We start from the raw sequence: 21,338 nt of genomic DNA on the forward strand, positions 1-21,338 counted from the left end.
AAACCTGTGGGCGAGGCTTGTGTAGTTTATAGGGAATTAGAGTATTAAGACAAAAACAAAAAAGTATTTGGCTTGAGGAATGCCCTATTAACAGTAGGAAAGAAACACAATTATGCAATGAGTAAAAGTTCATCTCGGATCCACTTTAAGGACATTTTTTGGCTACATACCTGATTTGAGCACCGCAGGACGAATCCTAGCCTTTCCGAAGATTCTCTACCTGAAGTACTGTATTGTTTCAGTAATAATAGATTGTTAATCCTTTCTTCTTAGCTCAGACTAGTTAGCGGGTCACTCTTTTCCCGGATAAAAGAGGTGGTGGCAGCCTTGTACCTGAAATATTGTGTATGAAAGTGGTTGTGTCGCTCGTACATTTATGGCAGGCTACCCATAGATGTCCCTCATAGCAAGGGTAAAATATTGATTTGCTCATAGTGTTTTAAACCAAAACCACCTATATTTGCATGTGTTCTTTATCAGCTTACATGTGGAGAAATATACCTGGACATTAAATAATTCAACGGCACAAATTGACTCTCCATATTTTATTCCAAATTATTAGAGATACACAATGCATTTTTTTTTTTTTACATCTCTTTCCAAAGTTATGCTTTCTTTATCTGCTCACATGCCGCTCTTTCCTTGATGTACAATGCTTGGTTCCTACAGATGAAACAAAGACAAGAATATTTTAAACGTGTGATACAGATTGTAAACATATTTTAAAAGGGCATAGTTAATTTGCAGAAGGTGTATTTTTTAGGGGAGCCTGGAGTACGAGGAATACGTTGGCTGCCATTTTCATTACCTTAAAAACAACACCAACAGCCTGACTTGTCATGCTCCGCTTTTTATATTTAGTTGTTTGAGTCACACACCTGCAGCAAGCATACAGCCAGAGGAGTCAGACCAGAGTAAAAGCATCTGATCTGCATGCTCATTCTGGGCCAGTGACTTATAATATTTCAGGCAGAGCATCAGCACAGATTGTTAGAGAATGAAGATGTCAGCCTCTGCATTCCTCTCACTTCAAGTTCCATTTAGAATGTGTTCCTTACACTATGTTTATATGTTGTAATGAAGTAATGTACTTTTTACAGAATCTTATAGTATAAATATGTGAAAGCAGACCTGAACTCAGAATATCTTCTCTGCTCTAAAAGATACAAAACAGCATAATAACCCTTATATATATATATAAAAAAAAAACATTTTTGTTACAGCTGATACAAATTCTAAAATAAATCTGCACTAATTCTACTTACTTATTCATGGAAGCAAACATATTGTTAAGAGCCTGTGCTTTCAAACAAGCTTATCTGCCATCTCTGTTGTGGCAGTCAGGTTACCCAGGCTAGAGATCAAATTAAAACTTGTGATTAGACACTAATGAGGGGGAATTAAACAGGCTAAACAATCTAAATGCATACAGGGTGCATTTCTCTCTGTTCCCCTTCTGCCCTGTGCAAGAGTTCAGGTCCACTTTAAGTAAATGTATAATATCTAACAAACAATTAGATGAACTTTGACTAATTTTTCAGTTTATTAACAATCAGTTGCTTTTGATTTCATAGATTGCTTGGTTATGTTTCAAATAATTATAACTTACAGCAGCCTATTTATATAGGTGGCAGACATAAAAACAGAATTATTTCTGCTAAGTTTTTGGTTTGCCATACTTCTAAAACTGGCAATTAACTTGACATCACCATGAGATTGCTGGAGCGTCCTGTCCTTGCCTGCGTGGACATGGGAGAAGGATTACTGGCAGTGGTACCATTATTGCGTTGGGCTGTGACATAACCCTTAAACGCATTGTAAAGCATAGTTGCCAGCTTGTTCTGCAAGTGCTGCATCCTTTCTGCCTTCAGGTGAGTTGGTAACATGTCCACCACTTTGTGTCTATACCGAGGGTCTAGTAGCGTGGCCACCCAGTAATTGTCATTCCCCTTGAATTTTTTTATACGAGGGTCCCTCAACAGGCTGGACAGCATGAAAAACGCCATCTGCACAAAGTTGGATCCAGACATACTATCCATCTCCTCTTGCTCTTCCTCAGTGATGTCAGGTAAGTCCTCCTCCCCCCAGCCATGAACAATACCACGGGAACATTGAGCAGCACAAGCCCCCTGCGACGCCTGCTGTGGTTGTTCTTCTGCCGCCTCCTCCTCCTCTTCCAAAGAAACACCTTCCTCATCATCTGAGTCTGACTCCTCCTCCCCACACGACTCTTCCTCCTTCTCCTCCCCCCTCTGTGCTGCCGCAGGTGTTGAGGAAACATCTGGTTCTGATGAGAATTGATCCCACAACGCTTCCTCCCATAACTGTTCCTGTTCATGCTCCTCCACAGCTTGATCCACCACTCTACGCATGGCACGCTCCAGGAAGTAAGCGTACGGGATCAAGTCTCTGATGGTGCCTTCACTGCGACTCACCAGGTTGGTCACTTCCTCAAACAGCCGTATGAGCCTGCATGCATTTCGCATGAGTGTCCAGTTGTTGGGCCAGAACGTCCCATCTCCCCAGACTGTGTCCTTCTACTGTAGTTGTAGAGGTACTGGGTGACGTCTTTCTCCTGTTCTAGCAGGCGAGAGAACATAAGATGGGTCGAATTCCAGCGAGTCGGGCTATCGCAAATCAGATGTATCACCGGCAAGTTGTTTCTCCGCTGAATATCGGCAAAGCGTGCCATGGTCGTGTAAGACCGCCTGAAATGCCCACACAACTTCCTGGCCTGCTTCAGGACATCCTCTAAGCCTGGGTACTTTGGCACAAATCTTTGAATTACTAGATTAAGCACATGTGCCATGCAGGGTACATGCATCAGCTTTCCCAAATTCAAAGCGGAAATGAGATTGCTGCTGTTGTCACACACCAAGTTGCCAATCTCCAGCTGGTGCGGGGTCAGCCACTGATCCACCTGTTTGTTAAGAGCAGCCAGGAGAGCTGCTCCAGTGTGACTCTCCGCTTTGAGGCAAGACATGTCTAAGATGGCGTAACACCACCGTACCTGGCATGCAGCATAGGCCCTGGGGAGCTGGAGCTGTGTAGCTGGAGAGGGGATCTCAGCACCAGTAGAGTTGAACTGCCACTCAGCCAAGGAGGAGGAGGATGATGACAGTGAAGAGGATGTAGCAGGAGGAGAGGAGGTGGCAGGAGGCCTGCCTGTGAGCCGTGGAGGTGTCACAAGTTGGTCTGCTGCATAGCCACGTACTCCCTGCTTGCCATCGGTCACCAGGTTGACCCAATGGGCTGTGCAAGTTATGTACCTGCCCTGACCATTCTTGGCAGACCAGGCATCCGTGGTCAGGTGGACCCTTGACCCAATGCTGTGTGCCAGAGATGACACCACTTGCCTCTCAACTTCACGGTACAGTTTGGGTATCACCTTTTTAGAGAAATAATTGCGGCCTGGTATCTTCCACTGTGTTGTCCCAATGGCCACAAATTTACGGAAGGCCTCAGAATCCACCAGCTGGTATGGTAACAGCGGCGAGATAACACTTCTGCCAAGCCAGCTGTCGGATGCCGGGCAAGGGGGGGGACTGGCAGAAATTGGCTTCTTCTGCTCAAAGATTTCCTTCACAGACACCTGGCTGCTGTGGGCAGAGAAGCAGGAACCGCTAAAGGTCAGAGGCGGAGTGGAGGAGGGTGGCTGTGATTGTGGAGGTGCAAGGGAGAAAGAGGCTGAAGATGATGCACCTGAAGGAGGAAGAGGAGAAGGAGGATGGCTTTTCTTTTGTGTGCTGCTTTTCCTCTGGTGCTCTTCCCATTCGAGTTTGTGCCTTTTCTCCATGTGCCTTCGTAAGGCATTTATCCCTACGTGGGTGTTGCCCTTTCCGGCTCAATTTTTGAAGGCAGAGAGAACAGATGGCAGTGCTCTTATCTATGGCAGACACATAAAAAAAATTCCAAACCGCTGGGCCCCTCTGGGGTGATGGCACTATGGTGGCATTAGCAGCTGACGTTGAAGGGCTGGCTGTCAATAGGTGGCAATACATGGTGCCGGACACTGCCACCAGCTGTTTCTGATGAGCTCCCCCTGCTTCTTTCAGGAACTCATCTCCTCCTACTCCTCTCTGACTCCTCCTCTGAACTGTCCCCCTGTTCATCTCCTCTATTGGGAACATACGTGGCATCCATATCATCGCCATCATAATAATCATCCTGCCCAGCTTCGTTTGCCTCAGACACCTCCAAAACTGTAACAACAGCAGGTACTTCATCATCCTCCTCCTCACACGTTATGTCCATAGTGTCACCTAACTCAGACATATGAGGTGGTGGTTTAACTTGCTTAGCGCCTTCATCAGGTTGTAACAATAATGGCTGTGCATCAGTGATTTCCCCACCAAATAACTCCTGCGAACTGTCAAATGCAGCGGATGTGGTGCTTGTAGTAGCGCTGGTGGCTGCAGAAGATGAGGTGTTCTGTGTTAAATAGTCAACCACGTCCTGACAATTTTGGGAGTTGATGGGACGTGTCTTCTTCTGAGCACTGTACTTTGGGCCAGGGCCACACAAAATCACATCAGCATGACCTCGCACAGACCTGCCGGGTGGCCTTACTCTGGGTCTGCCTCTACCTCTTCCTCTACCTGTTTTGTCCGTTTTGTCCATATCGGGGGGATGAAGTAAAAGGTATGCACTGACTTGACTAATACAATGTGCAGTCACACAGGTGCAGTTAACAGGTATGCACGGAGTGGTATATCACACTGCGTGCACTCACATAGGTAGGTGGGTGCACTGTGAACAACAGGTAGGTATATGCAGTGATGGGCATTACAATGTGCACCTGTCACACACAGACAGGTGCCGGACAGGCACAGTGACACTGCGTGTGCTCACATAGGTAGGTGGGTACACTGAAGTGAACAACAGGTAGTAGGTATATGCAGTGATGGGTATTATAATGTGCACCTATCACATACAGACAGGTACTGGACAGGCACAGTGACACTGTGTGCGCTCACGTAGGTAGGTGGGTGCATTGTGAACAACAGGTAGGTGTATGCAGTGATGGGTATTATAGTGTGCACCTGGCACTGGCACAGTGGTAATTATACCACCAAGGGGCCAAAGGCCAGCTGCGACTGACTAACAGGGCTGTGATAGATCACAAGAACATTAGCTCTCAAAAGAGCTGTTGAGGGGTATGTTTTTTTAGCAATAAGAATCAGCAAGGAGCAAGCTAAGAAGCCTACAAGAGCCTAATTAAGCTTTCCCTATAAGTCTCTGCACAGCAGCTATCCCTTCTCTAATTACTGCAGGCACATGAGTGAGTGAAATGCCTGACGCTGCCTGCCTTTTATAAAGGGGGGGCTCCAGGCGGGAGTGTAGCCTGATTGGCTACATGACTAAACAAGGTGATGGGAGACAGCATCAAGTGCAGCATTTGTGCAAACACGGTTAAAGGCCAGTACCGATGTTTGAATAGACAGCACATAAGCAACAAGCCCCGCAACCGCACATCATGGCTATAGAATATCTGTATACTGGTAGTCTACCCAGATGGCAGGGCAATGCTTAGCAATAGGCAAAGGGGTCCATGCTAAAATCCCTAGCAGGGCCGGGCCGAGGCAGAGGGTAAGGAGGCTCCAGCCTCAGGGCGCAGTGTAGGAGGGGGCGCACAATTCATTCAGTTGTCATTCCCAATTGTGTTTGAAGCAGAAAGAAATAGGAAAAGGGGATACATGGCAGTGACTGCAAGTCAGATAACTAGATATTAAGGTATTAGGGAGGTTGGGGGCCCTGGGGCACCTCTTAGTCTAGTAGCAATCAGTGTGTGACGGCTGGGGGGGAGGGATGGATGGATGGAGGGGCGCACTTTGGTGTCTCAGCCTTGGGTGCTGAAGGACCTTGTCCCATCCCTAGTCATTTCAGTGAAGCCAATTGCAACTCCTAAAGTACAGAAAGCCACAGTAGTTTGCAAATCTATGCACTGGGCAAGTTATTTACTAAGGCAGAGGATTAAGGAGGTCAGAAAGGAATATTAGAGAACAAAATCATTTAGCAAGTTTGAACTGGATTTTTTTTTTAAGGCCACCGTTCACAGTGGTGCGTTGCAGTGCAGTGGCCACTTTGTAACATGGCTTACTGCAATGCACCACCTATGCAATGCTCACAGGGCAGCAGGAGCATACTTTTCAATGACGGTTTGCTTCACTGTACCCGATGCAACACAAGCTTAACATGTGACGCCACTGACCCGTTCCGTTGCATTGCATTCCTGCTCTCACAGAGAATGCAGCACAATAGCGACTGGGAACCTAGCCTAAAGCCTAAATCTACCCACCCCCTACTACACAGTAATTCTCTATTGAATACTTATTCTACAGCCCTACCTAGTGTGTACACCACATCCATGCAAAAAGGGCGTCGGGAAAAAAATGGCGCGTGGTGTAAACGATAAGAGCTAATAGCGTTTATAAAAATATTGTGTTGTATTTAATTTATAATAATGTTTTACAAATTGTAAACCTTTAATAATGTGTATGAAATCACAAATTGTGAAAACGATAATCTTCCCTGTTTTGAAAGATAAACGTATAATTACGTTTGTTAAAAACGATAATCTATGTATAATCATTATAATTGTATAATATGAAATAAAATCTCAAAAATATTGTTTATAACAAATTAATAAAAAATATAAATACGTTTATAATAAGGGCCTGTTTCCACTACACGCAGATTCTGCATGCAGAAAACTCCATTGAATGCCTATGGGAAATCTGCATCACAAAAATCGCATTCAGTGGAAACAGGCCCAAAGGCATTCATTGGAGTCAGTTTTCTGCATGCAGAATCTGCGTGTAGTGGAAACAGGCCCTAAATGTAGTAAAACATTAGTAAATATTACTAACATTTTGCTACAACTAAACCTAACCCTACTCTCACACAGAACCCTCCCTCTACGTATCCCTAACCCCTAGACCCCCTGGTGGTGCCTAACCTTAAGACCCCCCTGGTGGTGCCTAATCCTAAATCTCCCCTGGTGGTGCCTAACCCTAAGATCTCCTGGTGGTGCCTAACTCTAAGACCCCCCTGGTGGTGCCTAACCCTAAGACCCTCCTGGTGGTGCCTAACTCTAAATCCCCCCTGGTGGTGCCTAACTTTAAATCTCCCCTGGTGGTGCCTAACCCTAAGACCCCCCATCCCCCTAGTGATCGCTTTATTGTGTGAATAATAATGATTTACAAATAGTGACTGTAATAAATATATTACAATTTACTTACTGATCACTTTATTATGTGGATAATAATGTTTTACAAACAGCAAGTGATAACATTTTAAATAATGATTTTGTTAAAAACGATTGATATGTTTAGTGTATTTGTAAACGTTATTCCTTGTTGTAAACTTAAATCATAACAAGTGCAGTATGAAAACGTTAATAATCTCCGGGCGCCATTTGAAAATGTTTATAATCTCCAGGCGCCCTTTTTTCCTGTTCGGCGCCCATCAAACGATATTTATTATGGGAGTGAATGGCGGCGCCCTTTTTGTCCACTTGCCTCATGCTCCGAAATTTCCTGCTTCCATGTACACCTCCCCTCCCGTTAGATTGCAAGCCTTTGGCGGGGTCCTCCCTTCCCTAGTGTATTCTACATGATCGTGAGCTCCTTTCCTATGGCAGCCTCGTACTTGTATTACTGGGCCTACCTAACCAGCCCAGAATCACATGGTCATGTATCTTGTACCCTGTTTGCCTTGTAGGCCGTGTCCCCGCTTCTGCTGACGTCACTAGTGTATTGTGCAGGCCCAATACGGTCTGCATCTGTGCAATACAGGAGTGTATCTGTGCAATACACTCCTGGTGACTTCAGAGGGAGCGAGTGCGAGCCGCGCAGGCGTAGTGGTTTTCCGACTTTAACGTTAGAAATTCCAGAAATGAACCGGAGGCGGGGACCAGAGCATCGGCGAGTGGCTGGGCGGGCACAGAACGTCTGCGGGGGACCATTATAAGCCCCAGGTAAGTTATTATTATTATTATTTAGTATTTATATAGCGCCGACATATTACGCAGCGCTGTACAGTGTATATATATATATATATCTTGTCACTAACTGTCCCTCAAAGGAGCTCACAATCTAGTCCCTACCATTGCCATATGTCTATATTATGTAGTGTAAGTACTGTAGTCTAGGGCCAATTTTTTTTAGGGTGAGCCAATTAACTTATCCGTATGTTTTTGGAATGTGGGAGGAAACCGGAGTGCCCGGAGGAAACCCACGCAGACACGGAGAGAACATACAAACTCTTTGCAGATAGTGCCCTGGCTGGGATTCGAACCAGGGACCCAGCACTGCAAGGCGAGAGAGCTAACCACTACGCCACCGTGCTGCCCACCTCTTTTTGTAGGGGGTAGGGGGAAAAAGAGTTCACCTCTTTTTCCCCCTACCCCCTACAGTACTCCATTTACATGGTAAATTCTGAAGGCAATTATGGTAATTAGTAAAAGTTCTTAAGTTCTTTGGAAATACACTTTTCAAACTAAAAATCCTGTGTGCAGCTGTGCACCTATCCCAATAGGCTTTAAGATGTTTCCTGAATCTTAGTACCCATTAGTAGGGTTTGTGTCTTACCATTGCTCATAACCACTTCCTATGAACAAACAAATCCCATCTCTTTATATTAGGAAGCACGATTTACCGTATTGCAGGAATTCTGGTAAATGCTTTTGGCATCTACTGTTCTTTCTATTTTATGTGTCACATGGTCACACCTGACTAGCTTGCCTGGCAGCTGAAACCACAGGCACAGGCAGCAAGTTGTACTGCAGGTCCATGCACACATGGCCCATGAAACTGCCATTCTGTCCACCAGTTAGTATCTTTATTATTATTATTATTATTGATTTATATTGTGCCAGCATCTTCCGTGGTGCTGTCGTTCTTTACATGGGTTATACTCACATATCCTGACTGCTATTCGAATTTGCCTTGTGCAGTTATGGATCTAGTTGGGCTTTCATTTCCAGTGTTTACCACTTTTCTACATCTAGTTTTAGATTACAATATTACATGCAATACAATAACCATAATATACACATGTCAAAGCTAAATCCGCTACAGAAACTAAGTAACACAAAAGGTCACCAGGTCAGTTTTATACTCACGTTGCCCATTTTTTGCAAAACATACAAGAATTTGAATAAGTGAAATTATCAGATCCGCAAACTGGAGCCATATTCATTGTGCACATTTGGTCACGTGTAGCCCCTTTACATTCATCCTAAAATAAATACAGAAATAAAACATACAAATCAAAGATGCATGATCTTAAAGTTATGTTATAAAACCAATAATAAATAGTTTTATCGTTAACCAAATTAATTAAGTTATTAACCCCCCCCCCCCCCCCCCACACACACACACACACACACCAACTCCATACCTCCCAACTTTTTAAGATGAGAATAAGGGACACTTAAGCCATGCCCCTGCCACACCCCTGGCCATGCCCCCGACACACCCCTAGCCATGCATACCATAAAGATTTAATAAGAAAAATATGTTGTTTTATAATTCAAGCCACACTGGTCCTTTCTATCCTGGCTTATTTTCCTTCACAGTAACATATTAAAATTAGTAATATATCAATTTAAAAGATGGGAATAAAGTTTAGAGGCAATCAAACACATTTTTAGTATAGAAATATGTATATTTATATAGAAAGATGGAAAAAAGTCCTGAAAGAGGGACAAATGAGGAGGAAACAGGGACAGAGGGACAGGGCTCCCAAAGAGGGACTGTCCCTCCAAAAGAGGGACAGTTGGGAGCTATGCATCTCACAAAACAAGCAAACACACAATATTAAGAAAGCCTTAGCCTTAGTTTCCCACCTCACTTCAGGGCTTCTGCATTTCTCTGCATGTCCCCTTAGGCCCGGTTCACATTAGCATTCGCTGTCCGGATTCACCTGATCGGATCCGGACCGTATACTGTAGAAACGGAACGGACGTTCCGCATAGCAATGCAAAGTCTATGCGGCCGTTCACATGCGTCCGTTCCGTACGGAACGGAGCCGGATCGGATCCGGACTCCAGACACTTTTCCAACATGCTCTATTTTTGGGTCCAGATCATCCGGCCGACGCACCCGGACCGGAGCCTGACTGCACCATCCGTGCATAGAAACCAATGGGAAACGGAAAGCACAGAACACACTAGCTATAAAAACCTAACATTCTACCCCACTTCCTATGCGTTTTCTAGCAGCCATTTTTGATGGGGACACATGGGCCCAGCATTTCTGGAGTGGAGCAGCAGTGACTTTGTGCTGGAGCTGTTTGGCAGTATGTCGGACGTGGAGGTGAGGCCCTACACAGCGGAGGACCTGATTCTACATGTGCACCTTCTGCTGACCTCCCAGACCCCAACAATATTTATATAGTTTGTATCTCTTTTACCAAATGGATCTGGATCGTAGCCGTATCAATACGTATGCAAACGGACCAGATCCGGATCCGATCCGGTCCGGTCATCCGGTCCGTTCTTTACAGAAACGCAAGTGTGAACGGGGCCTTATGCAATACGCACATGCAGATCACGCAGGGAGCCTCCTCCACACCTCTCTCCATTGAAAAAAACATGTTGCTTGGCAAGGAGCTGAGCAGCATGTCTGTGCAGTACATAGTCACCCGAAAAAGTCCAAGATGACTGAAATTTTAAAGGATACCTGAGGTGATATGTGACTTGATGAGATAGACATGTGTATGTACAGTGCCCAGCACAAAAATGAATATGCTGTGTTCCTTGTTTATTTCTCTGCCTGAAAGAGGTAAATATCAGGTATGTAAGTAGCAGTTCCTGTCTGAGTCAGAACTGGGTCAGACTACAGTGTGACCCTCACAGATAAGAAATTACAACTATAAAACACTTTCCTAGCAGAAAATGGGTTCTGAGAGCAGGAAAGGGATAAACAAGGTCAATTATTCATAGATTTTAGCTCTGGCATACTTCAATAAATGTGTCATTGAGCAAAAACAATAAAACAGTAAAAACTTAAAAAGTCACTTTTAGGAGAAGGAGGAAAGATACAATTGTTTATTTAATTAGTTTATTTTCACCTCGGGGGTCCTTTAACCACTTAATGACAACTGGACGTTTATAAATGTCCAGTGTATTTGTGGAGAGTGCACCATCAGTTTGTTACTAAATGAGGCACATATGGTATCATTTTTAACCGAGTTGTAGAATACATTTTGGTGTGTCCTATAGCTTGGACACATCGCCTAAAAAATAGGTAAGGACAAACTAAATCCAACATAAAAAAGTCATTTTCTAAATTATGATCAAATTTGGGAAAGTTTTAGCAAAAAAAGTTTTAGCAAAACTACAAGAGACATATGTAGTAACATTTTAACCGTGATAAGTAGTAGAATAGAGTTGAGAAAGTTTTAGGGTTGAGGCCCATATCTTGTGTATTCTTTTTAGTTGCAAACTGAATCAAAGGCAATTAAATTTTTGCATATGCTGCACCAAAATAAAAGACTTGTAAAATGTAAACAAAGAGACAAAATATGAAAGAAACAACATATATTGTTACCTTAGATACTTGGCTTTTTAAATATGTATGCCATTGTGAGAAAACGCGGAAAAGCCGCCGCGGGTGCTCAGAGCAAGGCGGCTGATTCCGCGTCCAACGTGGCGGTTTGCGCGCGTGGGCCTACATCTGCTACTATGGCCGAAGGCGGAGAAACCGCCGCATGTCCTGAGAACAAGACGGCTGATTCCGCGTCCAACGCGGCGGTTTGCACGCATAGGCCTACATCTGTCAGTATGGCTAAACGCGGAGAAACCGCCGCATGCTCTGATAGCGGTGCGGCTGGTTTCGCGTCCAGCACGGCGGGTGGTACACAACACATGTCTGGTGTGGCTGGGACTGATAGTCCACACAGGTTCAGAAAGACGCACGCGCGCGCTGAGAGGCACGGCTTTTATGACAGCCAGAAGAGAGTCAGCTGACCAAGCCGGTCAGCTGACAATCCAACCAGTTTCCATTGGTCCAGCACTTAGGGGAGGCGCTGGAGAGCGCTGTACTATATATACTGGGTGCTGGTCATTCTCTGGTTGTCTGCCGTTGCGATTACTACGTGGAAGCACTCAGACCTTTTTGTCAGAATCTGTGTTATTCTCTAGACCAGTTCCAGGGAGTTGATGATCACGGACCTCACACCCCAGACTAGGAATACTGTATATTATCTGTGTTATTCTCTAGACCAGTTCCAGGGTGTTGATGATCACGGACCTCACACCCCAGACTAGGAATACTGTATATCATCTCTGTTATATCTCAGACTAGTTCCAGGGTGTTGATGACTACGGAGCTCACACCCAAGACTAGGAATTTGTGTTACCATTCTGTTATACTTCAGACCAGTTCCAGGGTGTTGATGATCACGGAGCTCACACCTCAGACTAGGCATTGTTGATTATTTGTTATGACCTTCTGCTTTCCTGACCACTCTTCTGATCACTGATTCGGTACTTCGCTATATCTGATACTCTGTTGCCAAACCCTGCGTGTTTTAGGACTACTGAATCAGTCTCCTGTCTATGCACCTTATCTGTCTGTGTGTTGCCGACCTGGCTTGCCTGACCTCGAGAGCTATCTCCCTAGTTAAGAGATAGTTCACAGATCTGTCAGTGACACCCTCCCTTTGGTGTCACTCACACTCTGGTCCTTCCTATTCCCAGTCTGGTCACTCCCTTGGGAGTTCTCTGACCATTGGAAGGAACTTGTTCTTGTGAGAAAACGTGGAAGCACAGCCGCATGCACTCCTGGCAAGGCGGAGGATTCCGTGTCCAGCGTGACTACTGATGTATGTGCTCACTCGTCTTTGTGTCTGCCTGAACGCGGAGGAACCGCCGCATGCGCTGGCGGCATGGCGGCGGATTCCGCGTGCAACACAACGGGCATTTCACAGCAGGGTTCTGGTGTGGCTGGGAGCTGTAGTCCACATAGGTTTAGCTGGACGCGCGCGCGCTGAGAGGAAGAGCCTTATACCAGTCAGTGGGGGATCAGCTGACCAGGCTGGTCAGCTGACGCCAGAAACGGTTTCCATTGGTCCAGCACTTGGGGGAGGCGCTGGTGAGCGCTGAACTATATATACTGGTGGCTGGGCATTTGCTGGTTGTCTGCCGTTGCGATCACTACGTGGTAGCACTCAGACCTTGTCTGTATCAGTGTTATTAGACCAGTTTCCAAAGGTGTTGATGGCCAAGGATCTCACACCTTAGCCTAGGAATTCTGTTATTATCTGTATTGTTATCTAGACCAGTTTCCAAGGTGTTGACGGCCAAGGAACTCACACCTTAGTCTAGGAATTCTGTACCATCTGTATTATTCGTATTATCTAGTCTAGTTCCTGGAGTGTGAGAATCTTGGAGCTCACACTCAAGTCTAGGCATTGTTGATTATCTGTTATGACTTTCTGCATTCCTGACCATTCTCCTGATCTCTGATTTTGTACCTTTGTCTTTCTGATTCTCTGTTGCCAAAACTCAGCTAGTCCCTGGATTCTGAATCTGCCTACTGTCTCTGTACTTTATCTGTCCGTGTGTTTACAACCTGGCTTGTCCGACCTCGAGAACTATCTCTCCTGTTAGGAGATAGTTCACAGATCTGTCAGTGACACTTCTCTTGGTGTCACTCATGTTCTGTCCTTCCCACTCGTTGTGTGACTCCTCCCCCGGGAGAGTTCAGTCCACGGAAGGAATCAGTTGCCAAGCAAGACTCCTATCTGCTCTTGCACCTGCCTACAGGGTGTGCTCCTCAAAGTATTTCTGTTGCACCAAAACACTCTTGTCAATCAGGTGTCCAGAGGTTAGAGATATATCTGATTATCGGTGATACTGCAGATCATCAATAATCTGGTATATATCTGCATTCTCGGTGATACTGCAGATCACCGGTAATCAGATCCTCTCTGTGTTACACCGATCGTTACAGTTCTTTGTGCAGTATCCCTTACTGCCTCCGCACCTGCTTGTCAGGTGCGGTCCTCAAAGTATTACTGTTGCACCAAACATTCTTATCACTCAGGTGTCCAGAGGTTAGTGATATATCTGATTATCGGTGATACTGCAGATCATCAATAATCAGGTATATATCTGCATTTTTGGTGATACTGCAGATCACCAATAATCAGATCCTCTCTGTGTTACACCGATCGTTACAGCCATGAGGGTATATTACTATTATTATTGCAAATAAGGTCTTATAATCATCAATAGTGTACAAAGAGAAAACAGAAACAGAAAAAAGACACCTTTATTTTCAAAGACAATATTGTCACCATACATTGTGCTAGGAAAATAATCTAAATGTTGTTGTAACCAGGATGTATAAGTAAATACAATTAGTGGGTTTAACTTATAGTTAGCACTGTTTATTGTTAAAAAATAGATATATTTATACAATTACCTGTGTCCCTGCAGTGCATGTATATCGGAAGGTGCTGAGTAATAGGAAGCTCTCTTCTGGTTACACATTTACTCCTCCCCATCTCCTCCATCGAAGTGATGCGTTGCCGTAGTGAAATAATGCTGTGGCAACGGCTGCTGCATCACTCGGAAATGGGCCTGAACTGCAAGACTGACACTCTCTGGACCACATTGACATCACAGTGCTCAGGCCCGGATTTACCTATAGGCAAAGATGTCCTGGCACCCTGGACTTCACCCTCCTTGAACCTACAAACCTCCAACCAAACTGTGTTGCAAGTGTGCTGGCTGATCCAGCTACAGCTTTCACTTCTCCCTTACTTCCCTTGCCTGTCATAGGTAGCTACAGGTGCCCTTTAGCATTAGGTAGCCAGAGGTACGCTCAGTATTAAGTTGTAGAAAGTAGAGGTATGGAAGACGCTGGCACTGCAGTTAGTGGACTCCTGTATCGGTGGGGGGGAGAGGAGATGGCTCAAACCACACAGTCAAGTACGGATAGGTGAATCCCAGCGTGCTCAGGCAGCAGTGTGTCTACATCAGTAAGGAAGGAAGAAAAGCGCCGGCACTGCTGTCAATCACAATTTATTGCTCCAAAGAAGGCAACATGTAGCAACATGCATGCATAAAACAACATGGTGGAGACACATACCCTGAGGTGGATGGTTGTGGCGTGGTGGTGGGTGCAGAGGGAAGGAGAGCAGAGGGAAGGAGAGCCTCCTTCCCTCTGCACCAACCACCACACCACAACCATCCACCTCAGGGTATGTGTCTCCACCATGTTGTTTTATGCATGCATGTTGCTACATGTTGCCTTCTTTGGAGCAATAAATTGTGATTGACAGCAGTGCCAACGCTTTTCTTCCTTCAGTATTAAGTTGCCAGTGGTGCCATCAGCTGAAGGGAGATATCGTCAGTGGAATGCCAAGAGCTGTGTGAGTACCCCTCATTTACACTCTGCTCAGGACTCTGCATAGGGAAAAAGGCACTCGGGGAGGGAAGTGAGCCGGCTTTCCACCATCAGGCGCCTGTAGGCACGTGCCTACAGTGCCTTATGGTAAATTCGGCCCTGACAGTGCCTGACAGGATGTTTGGGCCAATCGCGACTGCGCATTTCTGGTCCATTTCGGATTTCCAAATGACACGTTAGCCATTGCCACAGCAATGAGTAACTATGAGGGAGGAGGCAGGAAGGAGTAAGTGTGTAACCGAAGGAGAGCTTCCTGTCACTCGGCACCTTCCAGTATACAGGCACTGCAGGGACACAGGTTCTGTATTTTTTTAAATCATAAAGGTGCCCTTTAATGGTATAATTTTTTCATCAGACACAATCTTTCAATGCAATTTTTAACGAACGAAAGTAACTTGAAGGTAATTATCGATTGCTCCCATGTGACTGCGACTGTGTAGTAGTGGCCGCTCTCTCAGGATGATGGCATAAATGTGCTATATAGATAGAGCCATGGCTTGTGCAGAAGTTGCTGCAGTAGACGGGCATAACTAGATATTACTGGGCCCCCTTGCAAAACTTTGGATAAGCTGTTGTTGCTGGAGGGGGGAGCGCTGACGGTAGCCCGATATTTCATCTTTCTTTTTTTTTGGTTGGGGAGTGGTCGGGCTTATCTCCCTGCTGCTGTTTGTGCCTTCTGCTCCCCCTTCCTCTGCTGCACCCCCTTCTTACCCTAAAAATGGCCCTAGAGGGCCCCAGAGCTAGACCCCCCCCCCCTCAGGCTTCTCACCCTAAGCCCCCCCCACCCGTGGCTGCATCCCTTGCAGGGGCTATTGTTACACCCCTGCCTGTAGAGCAGACGTTCGGCCAGACTAGAAGAGGACTGATAGTGTAAATGTTTGGCAGTTGAAAAAGCTTGGCAGCAGAGCTATGGCAGACATGTCCTGTTACCAGGGTAGGTTCTAAACTTCTTGCTGCCTGACGCAAACTTGTGAGGTAGCACCCTCTGCCTTCCAGGGATATGCAATGCCCTCCTGCACATATATACAGGTATATGCAGAATGGATTTGGTGCAAATGGCAACTGAGCCTTAGGTTACGTTAGCAGTGGGGCATTGTAGTGCTGCGTTCCAAACGCATTGTAACTAGTGTTGTGCACTATGAGTAGCTGGAGTCCGTAGCTACTCCTAATCGAAATTTAAGTTGGACAACACTCCCCGCGGCAGAGGGGGGGGGGCTAACTTACCCATGCTGCCACTTTAGCCAATGCCCTCTACTTGTGTTCCACATCACTCCTATGCTTCCACCTTTAACCTGGAAGAAGGAAGCATGGGAGTAACGTGGAAAATGTGTGGAGCGCATTGGCTACGGAGGCAGCATGAGTAAGTTAACACCCCCTCTGCCGCGGGCAGCGCTGTCTGATTTATATTTTGATTACCGTTACTACTCATAGTGCACAACACTAATTGTAATGCAGAACACCACACTGCAATGTAACCTCAATGTGACATTCATAGTGCATGCAGCGCGTTTCCACCAAACAAGCGTGTTGACTAGGAATGATCGGAAAGAGCAAATTCTGTTCCAACGGAATTCGCGGATTATGCCAGCGCTAAATTCCGCCGCTATCACATTTCCGCCGGAATTTTACGAAATTCCGCATTCCGGCGGAAAAATTAAAGTAATTGCAAATGAAAACTTGTTTATGCTAAATGATAGCCCATAACACCTGTTGGCTGTTCCTCTAGTCCTTTTTCTTCTTCCTCCTCCTCCTCCGGAGGAGGAGAATCTTGTCTTCCAGGGAATTGTAGGATTTCAAAAGCCAGCTCACATACATTGGCCAGGAATCGAACCCAGGTCTAGTGCTTGGAAGGCAGCTCTTCTCACCACTATACCACCACCAACACTACATGCTGAAGCCAGCCTAGCATGTACCATTGTGATATATCCAAGAGAAAAATGAGCTTGCTTAGGGATTAGCAGGATGTTAAAAGCCAACTCACATACATTGGCCAGGAATCGAACCCAGGCCTACCGCTTGGAAGGCAGCTATCCTAACCATTATTCCACCAACACAACACACTACAATGCTACATGCTGAAGCCAGCCTAGCATGTACCATTGTGATATATTCAAGAGAAAAATGAGCTTTCTTAGGGATTTGTAGGATGTCAAAAGCCAACTCACAATCTCCCCTCTCTGGTGCGCACGATTTCGTCGGGACGGTTCGTTAGCATGGACGTTGAATCAATGTCCAGTCAGGGCGGCAGCACCACCTGCTGAACGTACATTCACACTATGTCGGTCCCCAAAAGGTTAAAACAAGTCTGAAGGGAAATTATAAAAACAAAACAGATACTCACCTAAGGAGAGGGGAGGTCTGGGTCCTGTAGCTCCTTCCCATTCTCCTCATGGTGTCTTCGTTCCTCCGCAGACACCTCCGTTTGAATCTCCCGCTGCGGGTCTTTGAAAGCACTAGGGCTCCTGAAGACCGGTAGCTCTGTATTGGAGTACATTTGTAATCGGAGCCGGTAGACTAGGGTGCAGAATACAGCCGGTATATGGCTGATCCTGCTTCTGCACAAGTCCGGGCCAATTTAATTCCTATTCCCCCTCCAGGCCGCCATGGATAGTGGGGGAATGAAATAATTCGTCTTCCAGCGATTGCTGGAGGCCGAATTATTGTGTTTTTTAAGCAACCTCGGCTCCGTCTTCTGACGGCGCCGACGTTACTCACTGAGCGCTGCAATAGGAGTGATTCCTATTGTAGTCTATGGAGGCGCCGGCAGCGCCCAAATCTATCAGCGCTGAAAAGCACTGCTCCGCTGTATTGTGCATGCTCAGTACAGAGCGGCCCATCTTCGAAAGCACTCAGGCTCCCGAAGCCAGCCCAACGCAGAAGAGAGTAGTCTACATCCCATGGGTTGTAGACTGCTGCTAACACTGCGGGCGTTTATTTTGTGCTGACATGTTTGCCCACAGTGCGTTTATTTTGTGCTGACATGTTTGCCCGCACTGCGGTTATTTTGTGCTGACATGGTTGCCTGCAGTGCGTTTATTTTGTGCTGACATGTTTGCCCCCAGTGCGTTTATTTTGTGCTGACATGTGTGCCCGCAGTGCGTTTATTTTGTACTGACATGTTTGCCCACAGTGCGTTTATTTTGTGCTGACATGTTTGCCCGCAGTGCATTTATTTTGTACTGACGTTGCCCACAATGCGTTTATTTTGTGCTGACATGTTTGCCCCCATCTGACCTCGTCTGATGTGGTCAGACGAGGTTTCGCATCATGTGTGTGCAGAAACTGTGTGATGCTATTTAATAGTATACCGTAACCCCAAAGCAGCAAACATAGCCAACTATGACCATTAAATAATAAATGCAGCAACAGTTACCCCGGACACCAGAAAATAAACGCATTGTGGGCAACATGTCAGCACAAAATAAACGCAATGGACAACATGTCAGCACAAAATAAACGCAATGGGCAACATGTCAGCACAAAATAAACGCACTGTGGGCAAACATGTCAGCACAAAATAAACGCATTGTGGGCAACGTCAGTACAAAATAAACGCACTGCGGGCACACATGTCAGCACTAAATAAACGCACTGCGGGCAAACATGTCAGCACAAAATAAACGCACTGCGGGCAAACATGTCAGCACAAAATAAACGCACTGTGGGCAACGTCAGAACAAAATAAACGCACTGTGGGCAACGTCAGAACAAAATAAATGCACTGCGGGCAAACATGTCAGCACAAAATAAATGCACTGCGGGCAAACATGTCAGCACAAAATAAACGCACTGCGGGCAAACATGTCAGCAAAAAATAAACGCACTGCGGGCAAACATGTCAGCACAAAATAAACGCACTGCAAGCAAACATGTCAGCACAAAATAAACTCACTGTGGGCAAACATGTCAGCACAAAATAAACGCACTGTGGGCAAACATGTCAGCACAAAATAAACGCACTGTGGGCAACGTCAGAACAAAATAAATGCACTGTGGGCAACGTCAGAACAAAATAAATGCACTGCAGGCAAACATGTCAGCACAAAATAAATGCACTGCGGGCAAACATGTCAGCACAAAATAAACGCACTGTGGGCAATGTCAGAACAAAATAAATGCACTGCGGGCAAACATGTCAGCACAAAATAAATGCACTGCGGGCAAACATGTCAGCACAAAATAAACACACTGCGGGCAAACGTGCCAGCACAAAATAAACGCATTGCGGGCAAACATTTCAGCAGAAAATAAACGCACTGCGGGCAAACATGTCAGCACAAAATAAACGCACTGCGGGCAAACATGTCAGCACAAAATAAACGCACTGTGGGCAAACATGTCAGCACAAAATAAATGCACTGTGGGCAACGTCAGAACAAAATAAATGCACTGCAGGCAAACATGTCAGCACAAAATAAATGCACTGCGGGCAAACATGTCAGCACAAAATAAACGCACTGTGGGCAATGTCAGAACAAAATAAACGCACTGCGGGCAAACATGTCAGCACAAAATAAACACACTGCGGGCAAACGTGTCAGCACAAAATAAACGCATTGCGGGCAAACATTTCAGCAGAAAATAAACGCACTGCGGGCAAACATGTCAGCACAAAATAAACGCACTGCGGGCAAACATGTCAGCACAAAATAAACGCACTGCGGGCAAACATTTCACCAGAAAATAAATGCAATGGGGGCACAGTTCACCTGGAAAAAAAAGCATTTACTCACCTGGCAGAAATCTCCTCTGGCGCGCTGCTCCTTACACGTCTTGCTCCTCCTGCAGTCTCCCGCGCTGACAGGCAGAGTGCAGGGCTACGGCAAGATGGCGCCCGAAGCCCTGTACTGGAGACACAAATAGTCTCCAGTACAGGGCTTCGGCAGCCATCTTGCCGTACCCCTGCTCTGCCTCCCGGTGTTGGAACACCAGAAGACACTAAGGAGGCTGGAGCGGGGCTGCGGGCAATGAACAGGCAGCGGCGTCTATAGACGCCGCTGCCAGTTCATGCAAAACAGTGACCAGAGTCCCGAGGCCGGGACATCCCGCTGTTAAAAGCCGGGCAATCCAGGACATCTGGTCACTCCTTTAATACATGGCAAAGAAATGATCAGCGCTACTTAAAAACAGATAAGTGCCTACCTGCAAGAGAGTGCAAGCCCCACTTGTGGGATAAAATACACACCTAGCATACACATAACCTGTCTACCACTGGAGGATGTTGGTTTCCTGTAACAGCTTGCATGCAACTTGTTAACAGGGGCAGCGCCAGGGGGGTGCTTGGGGGTGCTGGAGCACCCCCTAGAATTGTCCAAGCACCCCCAAAGCACCCCCTGGAGTGAACTGACTTCAGGCGTCTAAAAGACGCCAAGTCAGTTCACACAGCGGCAGCACGGAGCAGCAGGCAGGGCTACGGTAAGATGGCCACCCGAAGCCCTGTTCTGCAGACTTCGGGCGGCCATTTTCCCGTAGCCCTGCTCTCAGCATGCAAGCAGGAAGTCTCGTCGGGACGTCGGGAAGGAAGAGGATCGTGGGCGCGCGGGCGCTTCGCGCCACAAGGAGGTCGTGCCAGTGGTCGGGAAATAAGGTCTTCTGGCTGTAGGTGAGTAAATGGGTTTTTCTTTTCTTTTTCAGGTGGCGCTGATTGTGCATATTGGGGTCATTTCTGCTACGGATTGTGCATATTGGGGTCATATCTGCTACGAATTGTGCATATTGGGGTCATATCTGCTACGGATTGTGCATATTGGGGTCATATCTGCTCTGGATTGTGCATATTGGGGTCATATCTGCTACGGATTGTGCATATTGGTTTCATATCTGCTACGGATTGTGCATATTGGGGTCATTTCTACTACCGATTGTGCATATTGGGGTCATATCTGCTGCGGATTGTGCATATTGGGGTCATATCTG

At 46.1% G+C, this 21,338-nt stretch overlaps 1 protein-coding gene across 1 annotated transcript in view; it reads right to left on the minus strand.

The window, feature by feature from the left end:
• Positions 1-530: 530 nt before the first annotated feature.
• LOC137561550 (serine protease inhibitor Kazal-type 1-like) overlaps positions 531-21,338 on the minus strand; it is a 43,767-nt gene continuing 22,959 nt past the window's right edge. Inside the window, exons 5-6 of the mRNA XM_068272866.1 lie at positions 9,125-9,240; positions 531-663 (exon numbers count right to left, since the gene is read on the minus strand). Of these exons, the coding sequence (XP_068128967.1) occupies positions 606-663; positions 9,125-9,240 (174 nt within the window). The 3' untranslated portion in view covers positions 531-605. The remainder of the gene's footprint in view (positions 664-9,124; positions 9,241-21,338) is intronic.

Source organism: Hyperolius riggenbachi, chromosome 3 (assembly GCF_040937935.1).
Source record: "Hyperolius riggenbachi isolate aHypRig1 chromosome 3, aHypRig1.pri, whole genome shotgun sequence".
Classification (NCBI taxonomy): Eukaryota; Metazoa; Chordata; class Amphibia; order Anura; family Hyperoliidae; genus Hyperolius; species Hyperolius riggenbachi.